Here is a 16,306-nt window from a genome sequence, read left to right as displayed (position 1 = left end):
ACCAACGAGCTCAGCAGGCCCTGGGAGCGGAGGGGAGAAGGCAGCCCAGGGAGGAGGTGCTGGGAAGGGAGGCAGGGGGCAGAGCCAGAACCAAGAAGGCTTCCGGGGAGGAGAGATCCCGTCCCTCCCCAGCCTTGCCGGGCCAGCGCTGGGTGCTGCGACCCGCGTGGTGGCTGGGTCTGCAAAGCCAGTGGGACAGGCCCTGCAACCGCGCTCCAGGGCCCGGTCGGCAACGGAAGGTCTCTGGGCAGCCACTGCAGGCGGGAGGGAAGCCGGGAGCAGGAGCTTGCCCTGGCCCAGAGCACACCAAAGCCCTGTGGATGTCCCGGGCCCAGCGGGAACCTAAGCAGGCAGACGCCCGCCCTTGGCCACTCCGGGGAACGAGCCCTGGAAAGTGAAAGCGATTCGCAAGGAAATAGAATTGATCCCGCCCCGCTTAGTGTCTCTCCGCAAAACCACCTGGACCGGCCGGCCGCTTTCTGCAGTCTCCTCTGCGGAGGGGGAGAGGGGCTGCATTATTCTCTCTCCCCGAGGATTAGCCTGACAGGATCCCTTTAAATGTCATGGGGCCAAACTCGCCCTTGGTGCAAACACCATGGCAGGTAATGGAGATACACCAGGGATGAATTTGGCCCAAAGTCCTCAGCAAGCAGGAACATACAGACCTTTACAGCAGCCTGAGAGAAATGGCAACGTGGGGGGCCATGCGCCCCAGGGCCTGCAGGTGGCATGTCATGCCCTGGTCCGGGCAGTCCACTCCACAGATACAGGACACTTCTTTGCTGGATCTCAGGCCTTATCTCTACTAGGGAAATGGCTCTGGTTTAACTAGGTGAGTTTAAACCCCGAATGTAGAGACGTTGAAATTGGTGTAAGGACTCCCTAAGTCAGAGGATACAAGCTGAACTGCTGGAAGCCAGGGCTGAACCAGTGTTACGTGCATCTGCATTAGGGGGCTGCATTAGTGCCACTAGGGTTGTGTCGACACGACCCCTCCATGTCAGTGAGCAGCCGGCGGCATCCACACTGGTGTGTAGCTACAACGCGGCAAAGGGCACTGGGAGACGGTGCGGGCTCTGCCGTCCACCATGGCCACAGTCTTTCCCTGCGGAGGGAGATGGCGCTCAGGCGAGTGGAGAGCTGCATAGTGTATGCTCTCGGGTACCAGAGGCCCAACCTGGCTGTAGCCTGGGCTGGCGGAGGCCGGCCTGAGGCTCTGTCAGGGTGAGGGCCAGGGCTAGACCCCCGGAGCTAGTGAAACCAAGAGGGTGAGAAAACAAACAGGTGGGGCTGCTAGTCCCCTGGCCCTACCCAGGACGAGAGCTGGGTGGGCAGTATGGGGCCAGACCCCACAGAGCACGGGGGGCCTAGGCTGCTCTCCTCACAGCGGCCTGCTCGCCCTGCTCTCCTGTGGAGGGGCGTTCCGCCGTTCCCGGCCCGCGGCAGGAAAGGGGCGTGGCGTCCCCTCTCCTCTGCCGGCCAGCCCGGCTCTCCGCTCTCGGGGCGGGCAATGCAAACAGCGGACCCGGCCGCCCCCCCGCGCTCCGGCGGGCAGCGCAGCGCAGCGCTCCAGGCCGGGCTGAGCCGATGCCGCTTCTCGCCACCAGCAGCAGCAGCGGCTCGCGCGAAGAGCAGCCCCCCCGCGGATCCGATTCCAGCAGGGGGAGGAGCTCGGCGCTGCCCCTTCGCGCAGCCGGAGCCCGGGAGCGCCCGCCAGCCGGAGCCCGGGAGCGCCCGCCAGCATGCCCAGCGCTGGCCCGGGCAGCTCGGCCGGCCCGCGGGCGCGCAGCCGGCGCCGGGGAGCGCAGCGCGCAGCGGGCGGCAGGTGAAGCCGGCGCCTGGCGGGGCAGGAGATGGGCGAGCAGCCGCCGGCGGGGGACAGGAGCGGGGCCAGCCCGCCGCCCGGCCCGGAACCCCCGGGCGGCGGCGCGGGGCCCGGCGCCGAACCCTGCGCGCCCTGGGCAGCCTGCTCAGCCGCCTGCTGCAAACTTTGGGCGCCTTGTCGCGCGTCGGGGCGGGGCGGCCCGGGAGCCGCCGGGGGGGCGCGGAGCCGGAGGACGACGAGGGGGGGTTCCGGTGCCCCCCGCCGGCCGGGCCCCCCGGCGCAGCCCAGCCGCAGGAGCAGGCCGGGGGAGGCAGCGGCTGGGCGGAGGCGCGGCGCTCCTGGAGCCCGCCGGGGGGCCCGGCCGAGGGGCGGCCCCCCGGGGCGCAGGGGCTGAAGAACCACGGGAACACCTGCTTCATGAACGCCGTGGTGCAGTGCCTGAGCAACACCGACCTGCTGGCCGAGTTCCTGGGCCTGGAGCGGTACCGCGCCCGTGGCCTGCCCGGAGAGGTCACCCAGCACCTGGCGGCCCTGGTCCGGGCGCTCTGGACACAGGATTACACCCCCCAGCTCTCCGTGGAGTTTAAGGTAGGAGGGGCAGCTGGGCTGCTGCCCACAGGCTTGGGCGCGGGGCGCCTGCCAGGCTCGCTGGGGTACAGGGGCTGTGGGCGCAGGGCTGTGTAACCCCTAACCTTAACTCTGCCCCAAAGACCACCTTAACTCTGCCCCAAAGACCACCTTAACTCTGCCCAAAGGCAACCTTAACTCTGCCCCAAAGACCACCTTAACTCCATCCCCTACCTCTACTGATCAAAATCACACCACGCAGTGGCAACCAGCCTGTGCCAGATAGATGCTGGTACTTCCAGGCTCCTCTTACCTTAACAAGGAGTCACCCTAGTGATGGGTCTCCACCCCCTCCCCCAATATCCTGTCACCCTAAGCCCAGGCTTGGCAGTGCCTCCCTACCCATAGGGGGTGCTTGGTTGTGGGGTGGGAGGTGGGGTCAGGCCGGTAGGCAGGTGCAGCTGGCCACACAGCTGGGGGATAAGAGGTTATCTCAGCAAGAGAGCGGGTTGCCTCGGGGGGCCTGATCCTGCTGTTGGCTGCACTGGGGCCGATCCAGAGTCACTCTCCTGAAGACGTGCTGACGTAACTGCACATTGTTCTGTCTGGGCAGAGCCCCATGGCAGAGCCCCGGAGTTTCCTGGGGCCTGTACTGGTACAGGCTGTGCCCGCCTGGGAAAACTTGCAGTTTAGGCGTGCGGGTAACAGCCGGTCTTGGAGACCCCACTTGTGTGAGCAATGCCTGGCCCTGTGTCGAGGGGGAATCTCTCGCAATCTCCCTGAGCCTCAGTTTCCCTGCTGCAAAACAGGGAGTGACGCTGAGCCACCTGTGCAGTGTGTTGAGAGCCCCGGGGAACAAGGCTGGCGAGAGCGAAGGGCAGCGTGTCTAGCCGTGTGCCCAGGTCCCCTGCAGGATGTGCCATCTGGCTGTCCTCTGGCACAGGCTCTGGGAAGTCCCTGTGCTGAGCAGCGGGCTTAGTGGAAGATGAACATGGACTATTTATCACTGACTAATTGCTGAGAAGCCTCTTCCCTCGTCACTCTGCTGGTGGGAAGCTGAGCCTGCCTCTGGGGCATTGGGAGCCGGCCCTCTGCTTGACCTGCCCCCTTCCAGCTCTTTCCCCACAGGGCAGCTGAGCCAGGGCCGGTGTAGGTAGCATGAGCTCTGGGGAGGGGCACGAGCCTCCCTCACCTCCCCCCCCCCCCACTGGCACAGGCTGCCACCCGGTCGGGGCAGCCCCCGGGAGTGGCCGCTGGGTGCAGATCTTTCGCTGGGCCCTGCCATGGGAGGAGCGGAGGCTCCCGGGGTCTGGAGAGGAGACTGGAATGCGGCCGGGAGCTGCCCGGAGCAGGACTGTGATTAGCAGGGCGGGGTCCCGTTTCCAGCCTCTCTGCACACCTTGAAAGGGCCTTTGGCCATGGGGCGGCTCAGCGAGTGGATGGCGGCAGAGGCTGGGCTGGGGGCCGGGGCAATGGGTGGCAGATGGTGGTTGTCACTTCTACAGCAGGCGTCCTGCTATTGTAAGGATGGGCCCAATCTGCCTGTGTAAATACGGGTAATGGCCAGAAGCTCCCTCTTCCCCAGACAGCTGCCTTCCTAGGCCCCCCACAGGCAAAAAGTTCCTGCTTTAACTCTGCATTTCCTCCCCGGGGTGGCTGTCTGCCTGGGCCGCGATTTCCTCCCAGTGTTTAATCTCCCTGGAAAACAAGCTTTCCCCTGGCAAAGCGCAAGAGCTGGGAGGTGAGAGGCTGCAGCGCCGCGTAGCCTGTCCATCCGCGCCCACATAGCCTGTCCATCCGCGCCCACATAGCCTGTCCATCCGCGCCCACATAGCCTGTCCATCCGCGCCCACAGCGCCTTCTCGTTTCAGATCGCCCCTCGGGAGCATGCTCCCTGCAGCGAGCCGGCGCTCTGTGCCCCGTGGCCTGGCACGTCAGCCTGCCGTGGCCGAGGTGGCAAAGGCGCATTGAGTCGTGTGGGGAGCCCTGCTGGATGCTCTCCAGGTGTGACTCTGTGGCGCGTGGGTGTCCCAAAGGACCTCGCTGCCCCACACGTCCCTGCAGATCCGTCTCGAGCTTTGGCTCATGGGTGGAGCCCACTAATATTTCACAGGGAGCGTTTCCCTTTCCAAGCCGGACCGGAAAGAAGGGGCGATTCCCGACCCAGCCGGCAGCCCAGCAGCGCTCCACAGGTGTTTGGGTCGGGGGGGCAGATTAACATGACGGTGACTCCTGACCTCGGCCCACGGGGTGGGGGACACGCCGTGCGGAGCAGGGGCGTGTGGTCTGCGGAGGAGCCCAGCGTCCTTGGGGAAAGCGGCGTCGCCCCACTGCCCTGCCGTGTGCTCTGGAAATGGCTGCTGGTCGGAGCGGCCGTCTGGGAGGCAGGTGCTGGCTTCCATTCCTACTCCTGCTGCGGGCCGGCCTGTGCAGGTCCCCTGCCTGCTTTCCTGGCCACGCCTCTGCCCACCCGGAGCGGAGCGGCTCTGGTGCATGGCAGGCCAAAGCGCCACTCGCTGTCCACGCTGACAGCAACTTACGCTGGGAAAATTTCCCAGCTTGGGCTCGAATACAGACCCGCCGGTGCCCGGTGGAGCCGATCGTGGGCCACCGAGGGCTGGCTCAGCGCGGGTGGCAGGGGGACGTGGGGTTGTGCTCAGGCAGGACTCTGCCGTGCCCGCGCCCCGCCATCTGTTGGAGCATTCCCACGCCAGGAAAGTCCCTCGTCTTTGGCCTCTGGCTCGGGATGGAAGCCAGGGCGTTTGGCCCCGTGGCGGGGTAGCTCTGCCAGCGGGTTGGGTTGGGGCATGCTGGCGTGCTGCAGCCACGTGAACTGGCAGTGAACCTGGGCTGGGCTCCTAGGACCCAGCCCAGCACATCGCGGAGGGAAGGAATGAACAGCCCTATTGAGAGCTGCTCCCGGCGCCTGGTCGATTTCACATTCCTGGCCAGCAGGATCTCCCCTTCTCCACTTCCCTCCCGCTTGGGAGGGAGCAATGGGCCCCGTTGTGTGCCACACAGATGAGCTGTTGTGTGAGCAGCCCCCTCGGTAACCCTAGCCGGGGGGCTGTGCCTGGGAACGCACGGGGCTGGCCGTGCACAGCATGGCGCGGGGAGACCCAGTGGCTGGTCTCCTTGAGTAGGCGCCAGAGGGGAGACAGCCTGAGAGCGGCCTGCGATGTGCTGCTGACTGGGAGGCGAGCAGTCATGCCTAGTGGGTGGAGCAGGGCCGAAGTCAAACCCCAGGGATTGGAGCTGAGAGTCAGGACCTGGCTACTGGGGTAAGGCAAGGCGGGCGCCAGGGCAGGCAGGATGGGCTCCAGGAGGGGGCGCAGCTGGGAACAAGCGGGCGCAGAAGCGGTTGCAGCCGTGAACGAATGCTTTGAGCAGCCCCTGCCCTGCTGCCGCTGGGCTTCAGAGCTGGGCTTTGGACTCCTCCCGCCAGCAGGTTGTGTAGCCAGTCGGGCAGTTGGGCTCCGTAGGGCCCCGGTTCCTGCGCAGTGGGCACGTCTGCAGGGAGACACCCGACCCGCTCCGCTGAGTCTCCGAGCCCGGGGAGCCGGCCCCTTTGGGCTGGGGCAGCAGAGCCCTGCGAGTCGGTCAGCTGGCCAGGCTCCGGGACCCAGCGCCGCAGGCGTTTCTTGCGGCGGAGTCCGAGCTGGGCTCGGGCGCCCTTTGCTCCTGGCTCCCCGGGCGGCAGAAATTCGCAGGGCAGGACGCATTGTTCTGAGTTGAAAAAAGGACAAACGCTTGCAGTCGGGCCAAACGTACTGCCTCGCCAGTGAGCTCCGGCCCCTCCCGCCCCTGCCTGCTGATTTCGCACGGCCCCGTCTCTGGGTCTGCCGCTTCCCGCCCCGAAGCTCTGTGCTCAGCCCCCGGAGACACCTGCTCGGATATAAATGGCCTCCGACTGCTTCTCCCGCCAATTAACAGTGCTGGCAATTTACAGCCCTTGTGTGGCGCCCTGGCCCACGTTAGGCTGCTCGGCTTTTGATGTTTGACTTCCCTTGGAAGCCGCGTATATAGTGGCTGGCTCCCTCCTTATATAGTTGCTTGGGGTTCGTCCCTGGCTGGAATCTCTCTCCCCCCTCCCCCCGCCAGCTGGCAAGGAATCGGGCAGCCCCAGCCAGAGATGCTGCTGCGGAACAGTCGGCACAAAGCCGCGCTCTCATCCCCAGGCTCCGTGACCTTGTGGGCCAATCCCCCGACTGTCCCAGGCTCCGGCAAGGGCCGGGGTAGCTGGGAGCCAGCCACCCTTTCCTGGACGGGGGCGTGTCAGTCACACCTGCAGACAGAGGGATCCCCGCAGACTCCCGGCTGCCTCCCGCTCTGCTCCGGTGCAGCCTGCACGGCCAGCGCTTGCTCGCAGACGCCCTGGGAATTCCCTCTACAGGCGGGGGACCCGGGACCCGGTCGCTCCTGGCCGCCAGCTGGATGGGCGCGCCGCACTGCACGCTGCTCTCCCTTAATGGGCTGTGGGTTTGGCTGGTGCTTTCCTGCTCTGCGTTTCCAGCCTTGTGCTGCCCGCCCTGGCCTTTCTTTTACGCTTATATAGTGGCTGGCTCCCTCCTTATATCCCATCCTTTATCAGCAAGCAGCCCTCGCACACACGTGTGTATGCTTGCACGCTCTCGTGCACATGCACAAGCCAGGCCTCTGACTCGCTGGGCAGAGGCACATTAGCAACTACTCAAACAGCGGCAGAGTCGCGTTAGGGAAGATGGGTTTACACAGGTTGGGGGTTGTTTGCGTAGGGTCTTCTCCAGCCGTACGCCTGTACTGAGGAGGGATGTAGGCTTATGCTTAGTGGGTAATGGAGTAGTCACACGATTAGTTGTGCACCCCCCTCCTCCCACTGCCTCTATCAGAGAGAGGCAGTAAGGGGGGGAGCAGGCGCCAGTGGTGGGGGGAGTCAGCTTAAAAGCCGGATCCCCCCCAGCACCAGCTCCACAGGAGGCAGGGGAGGCAGAGGTGATAGTTGATTAAGTGAAACTTAACATCCCTAGCGCTGGGCTGGCCAGGAGAGAGCGGAGGTGAAACGTGCCCGTCAGTGCTCAGACTGCGGCATTGCGTACTGCAGGGCTGGGATTTGCAGAGGAGCCGGGTGCCCAACCCCCTTTGGCAGTTGAGCCTCTGGGAGTTGAGCGCTCAAGTGCAGCTGGAAGCAGTTGAGGCAAGGGGGGTGGGGCCGGCTCCTTGCGCAGCCAGTGCTGGTCTCGGCGGGGGTCTCCAGGCATCGCTCGAATAGCTGGTGTCTGGGAGCAGGAGAAGGGGGAGGCTGAATGCCGCGCCAGGGACCGATGAGCTGTCAGCAGTGGGGGGCAGCGACTCTCCTGAGGATCCCACAAGGTCCCATTTCCAAATGGGGGGCCACCTTCTCCCCGTCTGGCCAGTAGCCTGAGTCACGGGCGCAGGTGCCCGAGGGCGTCGCCCTGCTGGCCCCCGAGTCCTGGCGTCGCCCGTCACTGCGCCACGCAGAGCGCTCGGAGACAGCGAAAGCCGCAGGCGAGGCACGTGTGGAACCCAGCCACGTCGTAACGGGCAGCAGCCGGCAGGTCGTGTCCCTCCCCTGTACGTGATTGGACCAGCTCGTTGTAGAGCGGGGAACGTGCTGTTTGACTTGGGGTGCCTAATGGGGCGGAGGTGCCTAAATCACTTAGGCACTCTGGGAAATGTTGCAAGGCGCCAGCAGAACCCTGTGGGATAAGAACAAGAGGCTGCTGGAGTAAAAGAGCAAACACTTTTCGACAGGGCACCGTTGTCCTGCGGAACTCGCCGCCACCAGGTCTCACTGTGGCCCGCTTGGACAGGATTAAAGGAGGAGCAGCTCCGTATGTGAGCGTGAGAACGTGCACAGTGAAATTGCAAGAGGAAGAATATTACAGGCGCGTAAATCTTGCTCGCTGCAGGCAGAAAGAGGCCCTGAGCGGTGGGGGCAGGTAGCACAGAATTGTTTGTTGTGGCAACTGTTGTCCCTTTCTCTGGCACATCTGGCCACGGTCTCAGGGGGATGCTGGGTTTGGATGGACCATGGTCTGGACACTCCTGTGCTTCTCAGTGAGGGGCAGCCATGATGCTTTTCCTACGCGCACCTCTTGCTGTAACAGACCCATTGCCTGTCTCCTGGGGCAGGAGGAGAGTCTTACCCAAAGCCTCGGGGCTCCACGAGGTCATGGTGTCGTACAGGAGTGGGAGATGACAGGACCTGGGTTCTGCTCCCTGCTCTGCTACTGACTCCCAGCCTGACCTTGGGCATGTCACGTCGTCTTTTGGTGCCTCAGTTTCCCCACCTGTGAACTAGGGGTAGTGAACTTGGTCTCGCCAGCCAGCTCAAGCTTGTGGCAGAAGGGCACAACTGGAGGGCTGGGCTGGGTTAGTGCCTGAAGGCAGGGCTGTGAGTGGAGGTTGTGACTTCACCTGAGGGCGGTTTATTGTGCAGCTGTCTCCCCTAGGGCCACTGTCCATGCCATTCCCCTCTGTGCATAACATGCTACAGCTGCACAGTCCCAGCACCGGGGCAGCTCAGATCCCATCCCCCCAAGGTGCAGATTCTCAGGGTGCTGGACCACCCATCCCTTTGGGGCAGACCCCCCAGGCTTCCCACAAGCAGGGGTCAGCTGGGCCTTGGGCCCCTACAGGATGGAAGAGCACCGGGCTGGGCAGCTGCTGAGGAGGAAGGTCACCGGGCCCTGGAGCAGGGGGAAGGTCCCGAGGCCTGTTGCCGTGTCCTGCTGCGTGGGCACAGAGCCTGCCAGCCTGGCACGAGGCAGCCGGGCAGGGTGGCTTGGCTCCTCCAGGGGACTCGTGCCCGCTGGCAAGCGATGCTCTGAGCAGCCTCAGTCTGAGGCCGGCCTTACCATGAGGAGAACTGAGGCGGCCGCCTCAGGTGCCAGACTGGGGGGGGAAGGGCCACTAGGCCCAGAGAATAGAGACCTTGCAACGCGCCGGGCGCGTCTCCCCCACCCTCCGAATGCCCCGGGGGCCAGGCGCCGGGCGCGTCTCCCCCACCCTCCGAATGCCCCGGGGGCCAGGCGCCGGGCGCGTCTCCCCCACCCTCCGAATGCCCCGGGGGCCAGGCGCCAGGTGGGTTCCCAGCTGCTGCCGTTTCCCCGGAGGAGGCTGCAGGCCGGCTGTGAAAGGGTTAACGCGCCTGCTCCCCTTGGTGACCCCAAAGAGCCGGCGGGCGGGTGGGGCAGGGGAGCCTGGTCTGTAGCCGCTCGCTGGCTCCGCGCCGGCCGGAGGGAGCTCGGTGGCTGGGAAGGGCAGACGGAGCCCAGCCTACGTGGGCTCCCTGCTCCCCTGGCACGCAGCCCCCAAAGTGCCCGTGCTTCTCTGCCAGCAGGGCCTTGCTCCAGGCCTGGGCCCCCCACAGGCCGCACGTGCTGCTGGGCCGGCCCCGGCTCCGTCTGGGGCAGGAAACGCCAGTTGCCGCCGCGTGGAGACTAGGGATGGCAAATCCCCTTGGAAGGGGTAACCGAGTTAAGGGGGAGGCGGGGAGCCCTCTTCAGCCCAGCTGGAACCACCCCCCCCCCGCACGGCAGGCAGGGGCCACACAGGGCCAGAGCAGCCCCTGTCCGTGGGGGGCCCCGAGGGGCTGGAGCTGCCCCCTCCGGCTGCAGCCCCCCCAGTTCAATGTTCGGATCCCAAGTGGAGACCAGCCCCGCCCCTCGAGGTGTCTGCGCCTGCCGCGGGGTGGCTGGGGGCTCCCTGGACGAGGCTGTTCAGGCTCTTTCCGCTCTCAGAGCACCCGGAGAGAGCTGCAGGCTCAGCCTCTTCCTGCTCCGCTCCCTGCCCACGGCGGGGCCCCGGGCCCCTGGACCCCGCTGTGGTGCCTGGCCGTGCGGGGGGGGGGGGCGCTGGGCCCTGGCTCTGGTGTCTGGCCACGCGGGGAGGTGGGGGGAGCTGGGGGCTGGGCTCCGCTGTGGTGCCTGGCCACGTGGGAGGGTGGGGGGAGCTGGGGGGCTGGGCTCCGCTGTGGTGCCTGGCCACGCGGGGGGGTGGGGGGAGCTGGGGGGCTGGGTTCTGCTGTGGTGCCTGGCCACGTGGGGGGGTAGGGGAGCTGGGGGGCTGGGCTCCATTGTGGTGCCTGGCCACGCGGGGGGCTGGGCTCCGCTGTGGTACCTGGCCACGCAGTAGGGCTCTGGTCTCCTTTTGAACCCTCATTGCTGCCTGAGAGCCGGGAAGAGGGAATTCCAGGGAGGTCCCGCCTGCGTCAGGCTGCAGGGAGCAGAGGCGCCTGGGGAAGAGACCGAGGTGCCGTGGGAGGCTAGTGGCCGGGCGCCGCCCCGACAGGCCGTTCCGGGTTGGTCGCCAGTTCCAGGGCCCCAGGGAAGTCAGGAATGAAGAGCTGAGCTGGGGGGGGGGCGGGGGGCTGGCGTGCAGAGCGCGACTGCTGGGCTGCGGGAACCCGCGTGCGGCCAAACCCGGGGGCGCTCGCAAGCACGAGTCCATTAGTGACGAGCTCCTCCGGTATCCACCGGGCTCCATTAGGGGGCTGCAGGAGACGCTTGAGCGCGCCGGGGAAGGCGGTTATGTAAGATCTCCCCAGGGCTTTGCCTTTGGAGAGACAGGGCTGTGTTCCTCTCGCCGTCCAGTTTCCGAGTTCAGTGTGTTTGCGGGTCACCTCTGGGTAGCTCTGAGTGACACAGCTCTGGGGTCCTCCCGGGGTAACGCTCCGAGTGACACAGCTCTGGGGTCCTCCTGGGGTAACGCTCCGAGTGACACAGCTCTGGGGTCCTCCCGGGGTAACGCTCCGAGGGACGCGGCGCCGGGCTCCTCCCGGGGTAACGCTCCGAGGGACACGGCTCTGGGGTCCTCCCGGGGTAACGCTCCGAGGGACACGGCTCTGGGGTCCTCCCGGGGTAACGCTCCGAGGGACGCGGCGCCGGGCTCCTCCCGGGGTAGCGCTCCGAGGGACGCGGCGCCGGGCTCCTCCCGGGGTAGCGCTCCGAGGGACGCGGCGCCGGGCTCCTCCCGGGGTAGCGCTCCGAGGGACGCGGCGCCGGGCTCCTCCCGGGGTAGCGCTCCGAGGGACGCGGCGCCGGGCTCCTCCCGGGGTAACGCTCCGAGGGACGCGGCGCCGGGCTCCTCCCGGGGTAGCGCTCCGAGGGACGCGGCGCCGGGCTCCTCCCGGGGTAACGCTCCGAGGGACACGGCGCCGGGCTCCTCCCGGGGTAACGCTCCGAGGGACGCGGCGCCGGGCTCCTCCCGGGGTAACGCTCCGAGGGACGCGGCTCTGGGGTCCTCCCGGGGTAACGCTCCGAGGGACACGGCTCTGGGGTCCTCCCGGGGTAACGCTCCGAGGGACGCGGCGCCGGGCTCCTCCCGGGGTAACGCTCCGAGTGACGCGGCGCCGGGGCCCTCCCGGGGTAACGCTCCGAGGGACACAGCTCTGGGGTCCTCCCGGGGTAACGCTCCGAGGGACGCGGCGCCGGGGCCCTCCCGGGGTAACGCTCCGAGGGACGCGGCGCCAGGGTTCCTCCCGGGGTAACGCTCCGAGGGACGCGGCGCCGGGGCCCTCCCGGGGTAACGCTCCGAGGGACACAGCTCTGGGGTCCTCCCGGGGTAACGCTCCGAGGGACGCGGCGCTGGGGTCCTCCCGGGGTAACGCTCCGAGGGACGCGGCGCTGGGGTCCTCCCGGGGTAACGCTCCGAGGGACGCGGCGCCGGGGGTCCTCCCGGGGTAACGCTCCGAGGGACGCGGCGCTGGGGTCCTCCCGGGGTAACGCTCCGAGTGACACAGCTCTGGGGTCCTCCCGGGGTAACGCTCCGAGGGACGCGGCACCGGGGCTCCTCCCGGGGTAACGCTCCGAGGGACGCGGCGCCGGGCTCCTCCCGGGGTAACGCTCCGAGGGACGCGGCGCCGGGTTCCTCCCGGGGTAACGCTCCGAGGGACGCAGCACCGGGGGTCCTCCCGGCTCCTCGTCCCCCAGCCACTGATCTCCGGGCAGCCTGGTGTGAATCTGGAGTCCCTGCTTTTGGGCTGGATTGGTGCCACGTGGGCAGCAAGTCGGGATTCTGCCTCTTGCAGCCGCCATTGCCAGCTCTTACGGGAGCCCCGCCCCCCAGTTTCCCTTTCTCTGTGGGGCTTTGGGGCCTCCCACGTTCTCCCTCCGCTCTGCCCACGGGTGCCCATGTCCCCTGCGTCCCCCAGCCTGGCCTGGCTCGCTTCCCGCTGCCTGACCTTTGTTGCCAAGGCACTATTGATCTGCAAACCTGTTTTTCCAGCCCCCAGGAAGGTTGGGCAGCCAGGCAGAGCTGGCAGGCGGCTGGCCTGTTGGCCCTGGGCGTGGGTGGGGATGCTGGGTGGCAGAGGGAAGGGCAAACTCCTCCAGCGAGGACACCGGGGAGGCTGCTCCCCTTGTGTCCCAGCCTTGCCTGGCTCCCCTTCCTGGGCTGGACACGCCCCTAGGACTGCAGTCCGGGAGCAGCTTCTGGGTCCCCTCTCTGGCTGCTGTCAGGGGGGGGCGGGCAGCGCCACTCCGAGCCCCCCTGGATGCTGGCCCTGTGGCAGGTGAACTGGGCCCCTGTCATCCTGTGGCTCCCGCTGCCAGGCCCCGCTCCCTATCTTCCTTGCCATGCAGCTGGGTGTGATGGACCGGGCCGTGTCTGGGCACAGCTGAGGGCATCCGCTCAGGGCAAATTGCTCAACTTCGGGGCTCCTTACAGCCCCCAGACTGGTGACCTCCCCAAACAGGCCACAAACCAGTCCCACAGAGCGCTTCAGCCGCCTGCCTGAAGCCTCACGAGCAAAACCCCTCCGACACCCCAGCAACGCCCCGGGCCTCATACACAGGTGGGGGGTCCTAGCACCCAATCCCACCTACCCCGAACAAGTCCTGTCCGGTTCCAAGAAACCAGCCACAGATCCCTGGTCAATTTACCCTCTGGACCTTACCCACAAATCACGCTGGGCCAATCCTTTAGCATCTAACAACTAAAGGTTTATTATTACAAGAAAGAAAAGCATGAGAGTCAGGTTGTTAAAGGAATAGTACGTTACATGCACCGAATCTCCCAGTTCTTGGTGCAGACTCTAGCAGAGATGTTACAGCTGCTGGTTTAAAAGTTCTTGTTGTGCATCCTAGGATCAGGATGGGTTCACAGGTCTTCCGGGCTCTTCGATCCCTGCAGTGCTGCCTCTGGGATGAAGTGCTGAGCTGAGAACCAAATGGAGTCCCCCACATGGCCTCTTTATACCTCCTTCCTGGCCTCTCCTTGGCCGCAGCCGGTCACCTGGCCGTCAGCCTCTCTCTGCTGCAGCTCTTAGGCCTCCACCCTCATGCTTTAGGTGTGTCCTTGGCCCATCAAGTGCCATTGTCCCATAGGGCCTCACTAATTAGCGTGTCCATAGGCCAGGCTCTGCCCAATGCTCAACCACGTTCAGAGAAATATTCAGTTTCCACACAGATTACAGATTCCTACCTACTCACACAGACATTATACACTCACATAAATAGTGTACACAGGATCAGCAAACAGTCAGCTTCTATTCAATACCTCACATGGCCCCCTTTTATACCATTGTTGGGGCCAGCACCCCCACCTATGGGTGCAGCCATGATCTGGCTGCTCCCCTCAAGATCCAGTAACGTGACACCCCCAACACAAAACTGACGCAGGACGTGATGCCAGTAACATCACTGAGGGCATCACCGGCCTCCCCATGCTTTGGCTCTGTGTCATCACATGTTCTAACCCAATGTTAGAAACAGCAGTACAGAGCTGGATCAGTGTATGAGAACCCAGTTCGCCAAAAATAGGCTTCATTACTGCAAGGTCTGTCATAGCGACAACCACGTCCTTGAATTGTCTTCGAATCCCAAGGTAAAACTTGGTAAGACCCAGAACTAATTGGATCTGCCTTTGTAGCATGATCCCCATGTATGTCAGGTGATTTTTGCCCAGAGCTGAAGAAAGTAGTGAATTTATCCAGGCCAGCTCTGGCAACTCTCTGAACCACAATTAACATTGTGTGAATGCAGGTATTCTCATCCCAAATAGTGTAGGCATTTTCGCACTTATCCACGAAAACAAAATGGTGGCGTGCCTCAGTTTCCCTTTTCCACACAGGACCTTCTGGCTGGAACCTTTTTTGTCCTGTAAGAAGTTCCTGGACCAGTTACAAGCATTAACCATGAAATATCAACATTACAATGTCCTTTTACGTACAGTCTGTCACTGGGCACATTCCCTGACAAGTTACAAGGTGTTTCCATAAGATCAGGCACATCATACACCCTTACGATTCTCTGCAGCAATAATCCACTGGTTACAAGAATTAACATCAGTATCCTCTCTCAGGTGCATATTGACATTCCCCATCAGGCCCCTTCTCTGGCCCCACCCCATTGCAGTTTTGGCCCTTCAGGTTTAAACTGCAAATCATCTTGGCCAAAGCAAGTCCTGCCCCTCCCCCTTGTCCTCTGGGCTCCAGGCCTGAAACCTCTGGCCAGACCAAGACAAAGGGCTGGCTGGGTGTGACTCCCTGGCTCACAATGGCCCTGGAATTCTCCCCCTTCCCCCACTCAGTGGGGTAACAGCAGTGAGCTGTAGACTCCCAAGTCTCTCCTCTGGCCACCTCCAACCTCTGTTTCCACATGGAACCAGATATCAACCTCCCTGATTGATTATGAGTGTCCACAGTATCCAGAGATGGGAGCTTAATCGCCATCTCCTGCATCCTAGGGAGAGTGACCACACAGCCATTCTGCTCTGCATACTTAGCAACCCAGCCCTTCTCCTGAATCTGAGACACTAAGTTCCCACTCTCCTCACTCACCTGGGAACAATCCTGTCCCACACACACTGACTTCCCAGCAAGCTGGTCACCCACAGTCACTGGGTCATCAGCCTGCTCCAGTTCTCTGGCTGTTCCTGCCTCATCTGGAACAACCCTCAGTCCCTCCGAGACCTCTCCACCACCATCCACACTGGGTTTGTCCACATCCAAGTCAGTGGAGTCACTGCTAATGGACAATTTCTGTCTGTCAGGCGCTGCAACAAGCGCCTCACACAACAAGCTGCTGCCGTTTACAGGCAGAGCTTTCCCCTGAACGCCTTCCCCAAGCCAGGCCCTGTCACCTCCCACAGTCACTGCAACCTGCTCGCTACAAGCACTGCCAGGACTCTCCTCCCTATGAGCTTCCTTAAGCAGCAGTTCACCCTTCCCTGGCTCTGCAGCAGCCTTGCCCTGCTGAGCCCCAACCAACTCCTCCTGCAATTCCTTGAGTCCTCCCCCTCCGGCCGGCCGGCCCCCGGGTAAGCGGGGCAGCCCGCCTCCCTCCCCCTCCGGCCGGCCCCCGGGTAAGCGGGGCAGCCCGCCTCCCTCCCCCTCCGGCCGGCCCCCGGGTAAGCGGGGCAGCCCGCCTCCCTCCCCCTCCGGCCGGCCCCCCGGGTAAGCGGGGCAGCCCGCCTCCCTCCCCCTCCAGCCGGCCCCCGGGTAAGCAGGGCAGCCCGCCTCCCTCCCCCTCGGGCCGGCCCCCCGGTAAGCGGGGCAGCCCGCCTCCCTCCCCCTCCGGCCGGCCCCCGGGTAAGCGGGGCAGCCCGCCTCCCTCCCCCTCCGGCCGGCCCCCGGGTAAGCGGGGCAGCCCGCCTCCCTCCCCCTCCGGCCGGCCCCCGGGTAAGCGGGGCAGCCCGCCTCCCTCCCCCTCCGGCCGACCCCCGGGTAAGCGGGGCAGCCCGCCTCCCTCCCCCTCCGGCCGGCCCCCGGGTAAGCGGGGCAGCCCGCCTCCCTCCCCCTCCGGCCGGCCCCCATGTTGGCGGGGCAGCCCGCCTCCCTCCCCCTCCGGCCGGCCCCCATGTTGGCGGGGCAGCCCGCTCTCCCTGGCCAGGAGTGACTCAGGGTTAATTCCCGGGAGCAGAGCAGACAGCGCAGTGAGTTGCCATAGCCCTGAGATCAAAGTCAAGCAGCTG

At 65.0% G+C, this 16,306-nt stretch overlaps 1 protein-coding gene across 1 annotated transcript in view; it reads left to right on the top strand.

Annotated features, from left to right (window-relative positions):
• Positions 1-1,720: 1,720 nt before the first annotated feature.
• USP43 (ubiquitin specific peptidase 43) overlaps positions 1,721-16,306 on the top strand; it is an 84,722-nt gene continuing 70,136 nt past the window's right edge. The window contains 2 exon segments of the mRNA XM_075903490.2: positions 1,721-1,920; positions 1,923-2,413. Of these exon segments, the coding sequence (XP_075759605.2) occupies positions 1,854-1,920; positions 1,923-2,413 (558 nt within the window). The 5' untranslated portion in view covers positions 1,721-1,853.

Source organism: Pelodiscus sinensis, chromosome 20 (genome assembly GCF_052426305.1).
Source record: "Pelodiscus sinensis isolate ZL-2025 chromosome 20, ASM5242630v1, whole genome shotgun sequence".
Lineage (NCBI taxonomy): Eukaryota > Metazoa > Chordata > Testudines > Trionychidae > Pelodiscus > Pelodiscus sinensis.
Note: the sequence above shows the minus strand (reverse complement) of the source record. Positions and strands in the feature narration are given on the sequence as shown.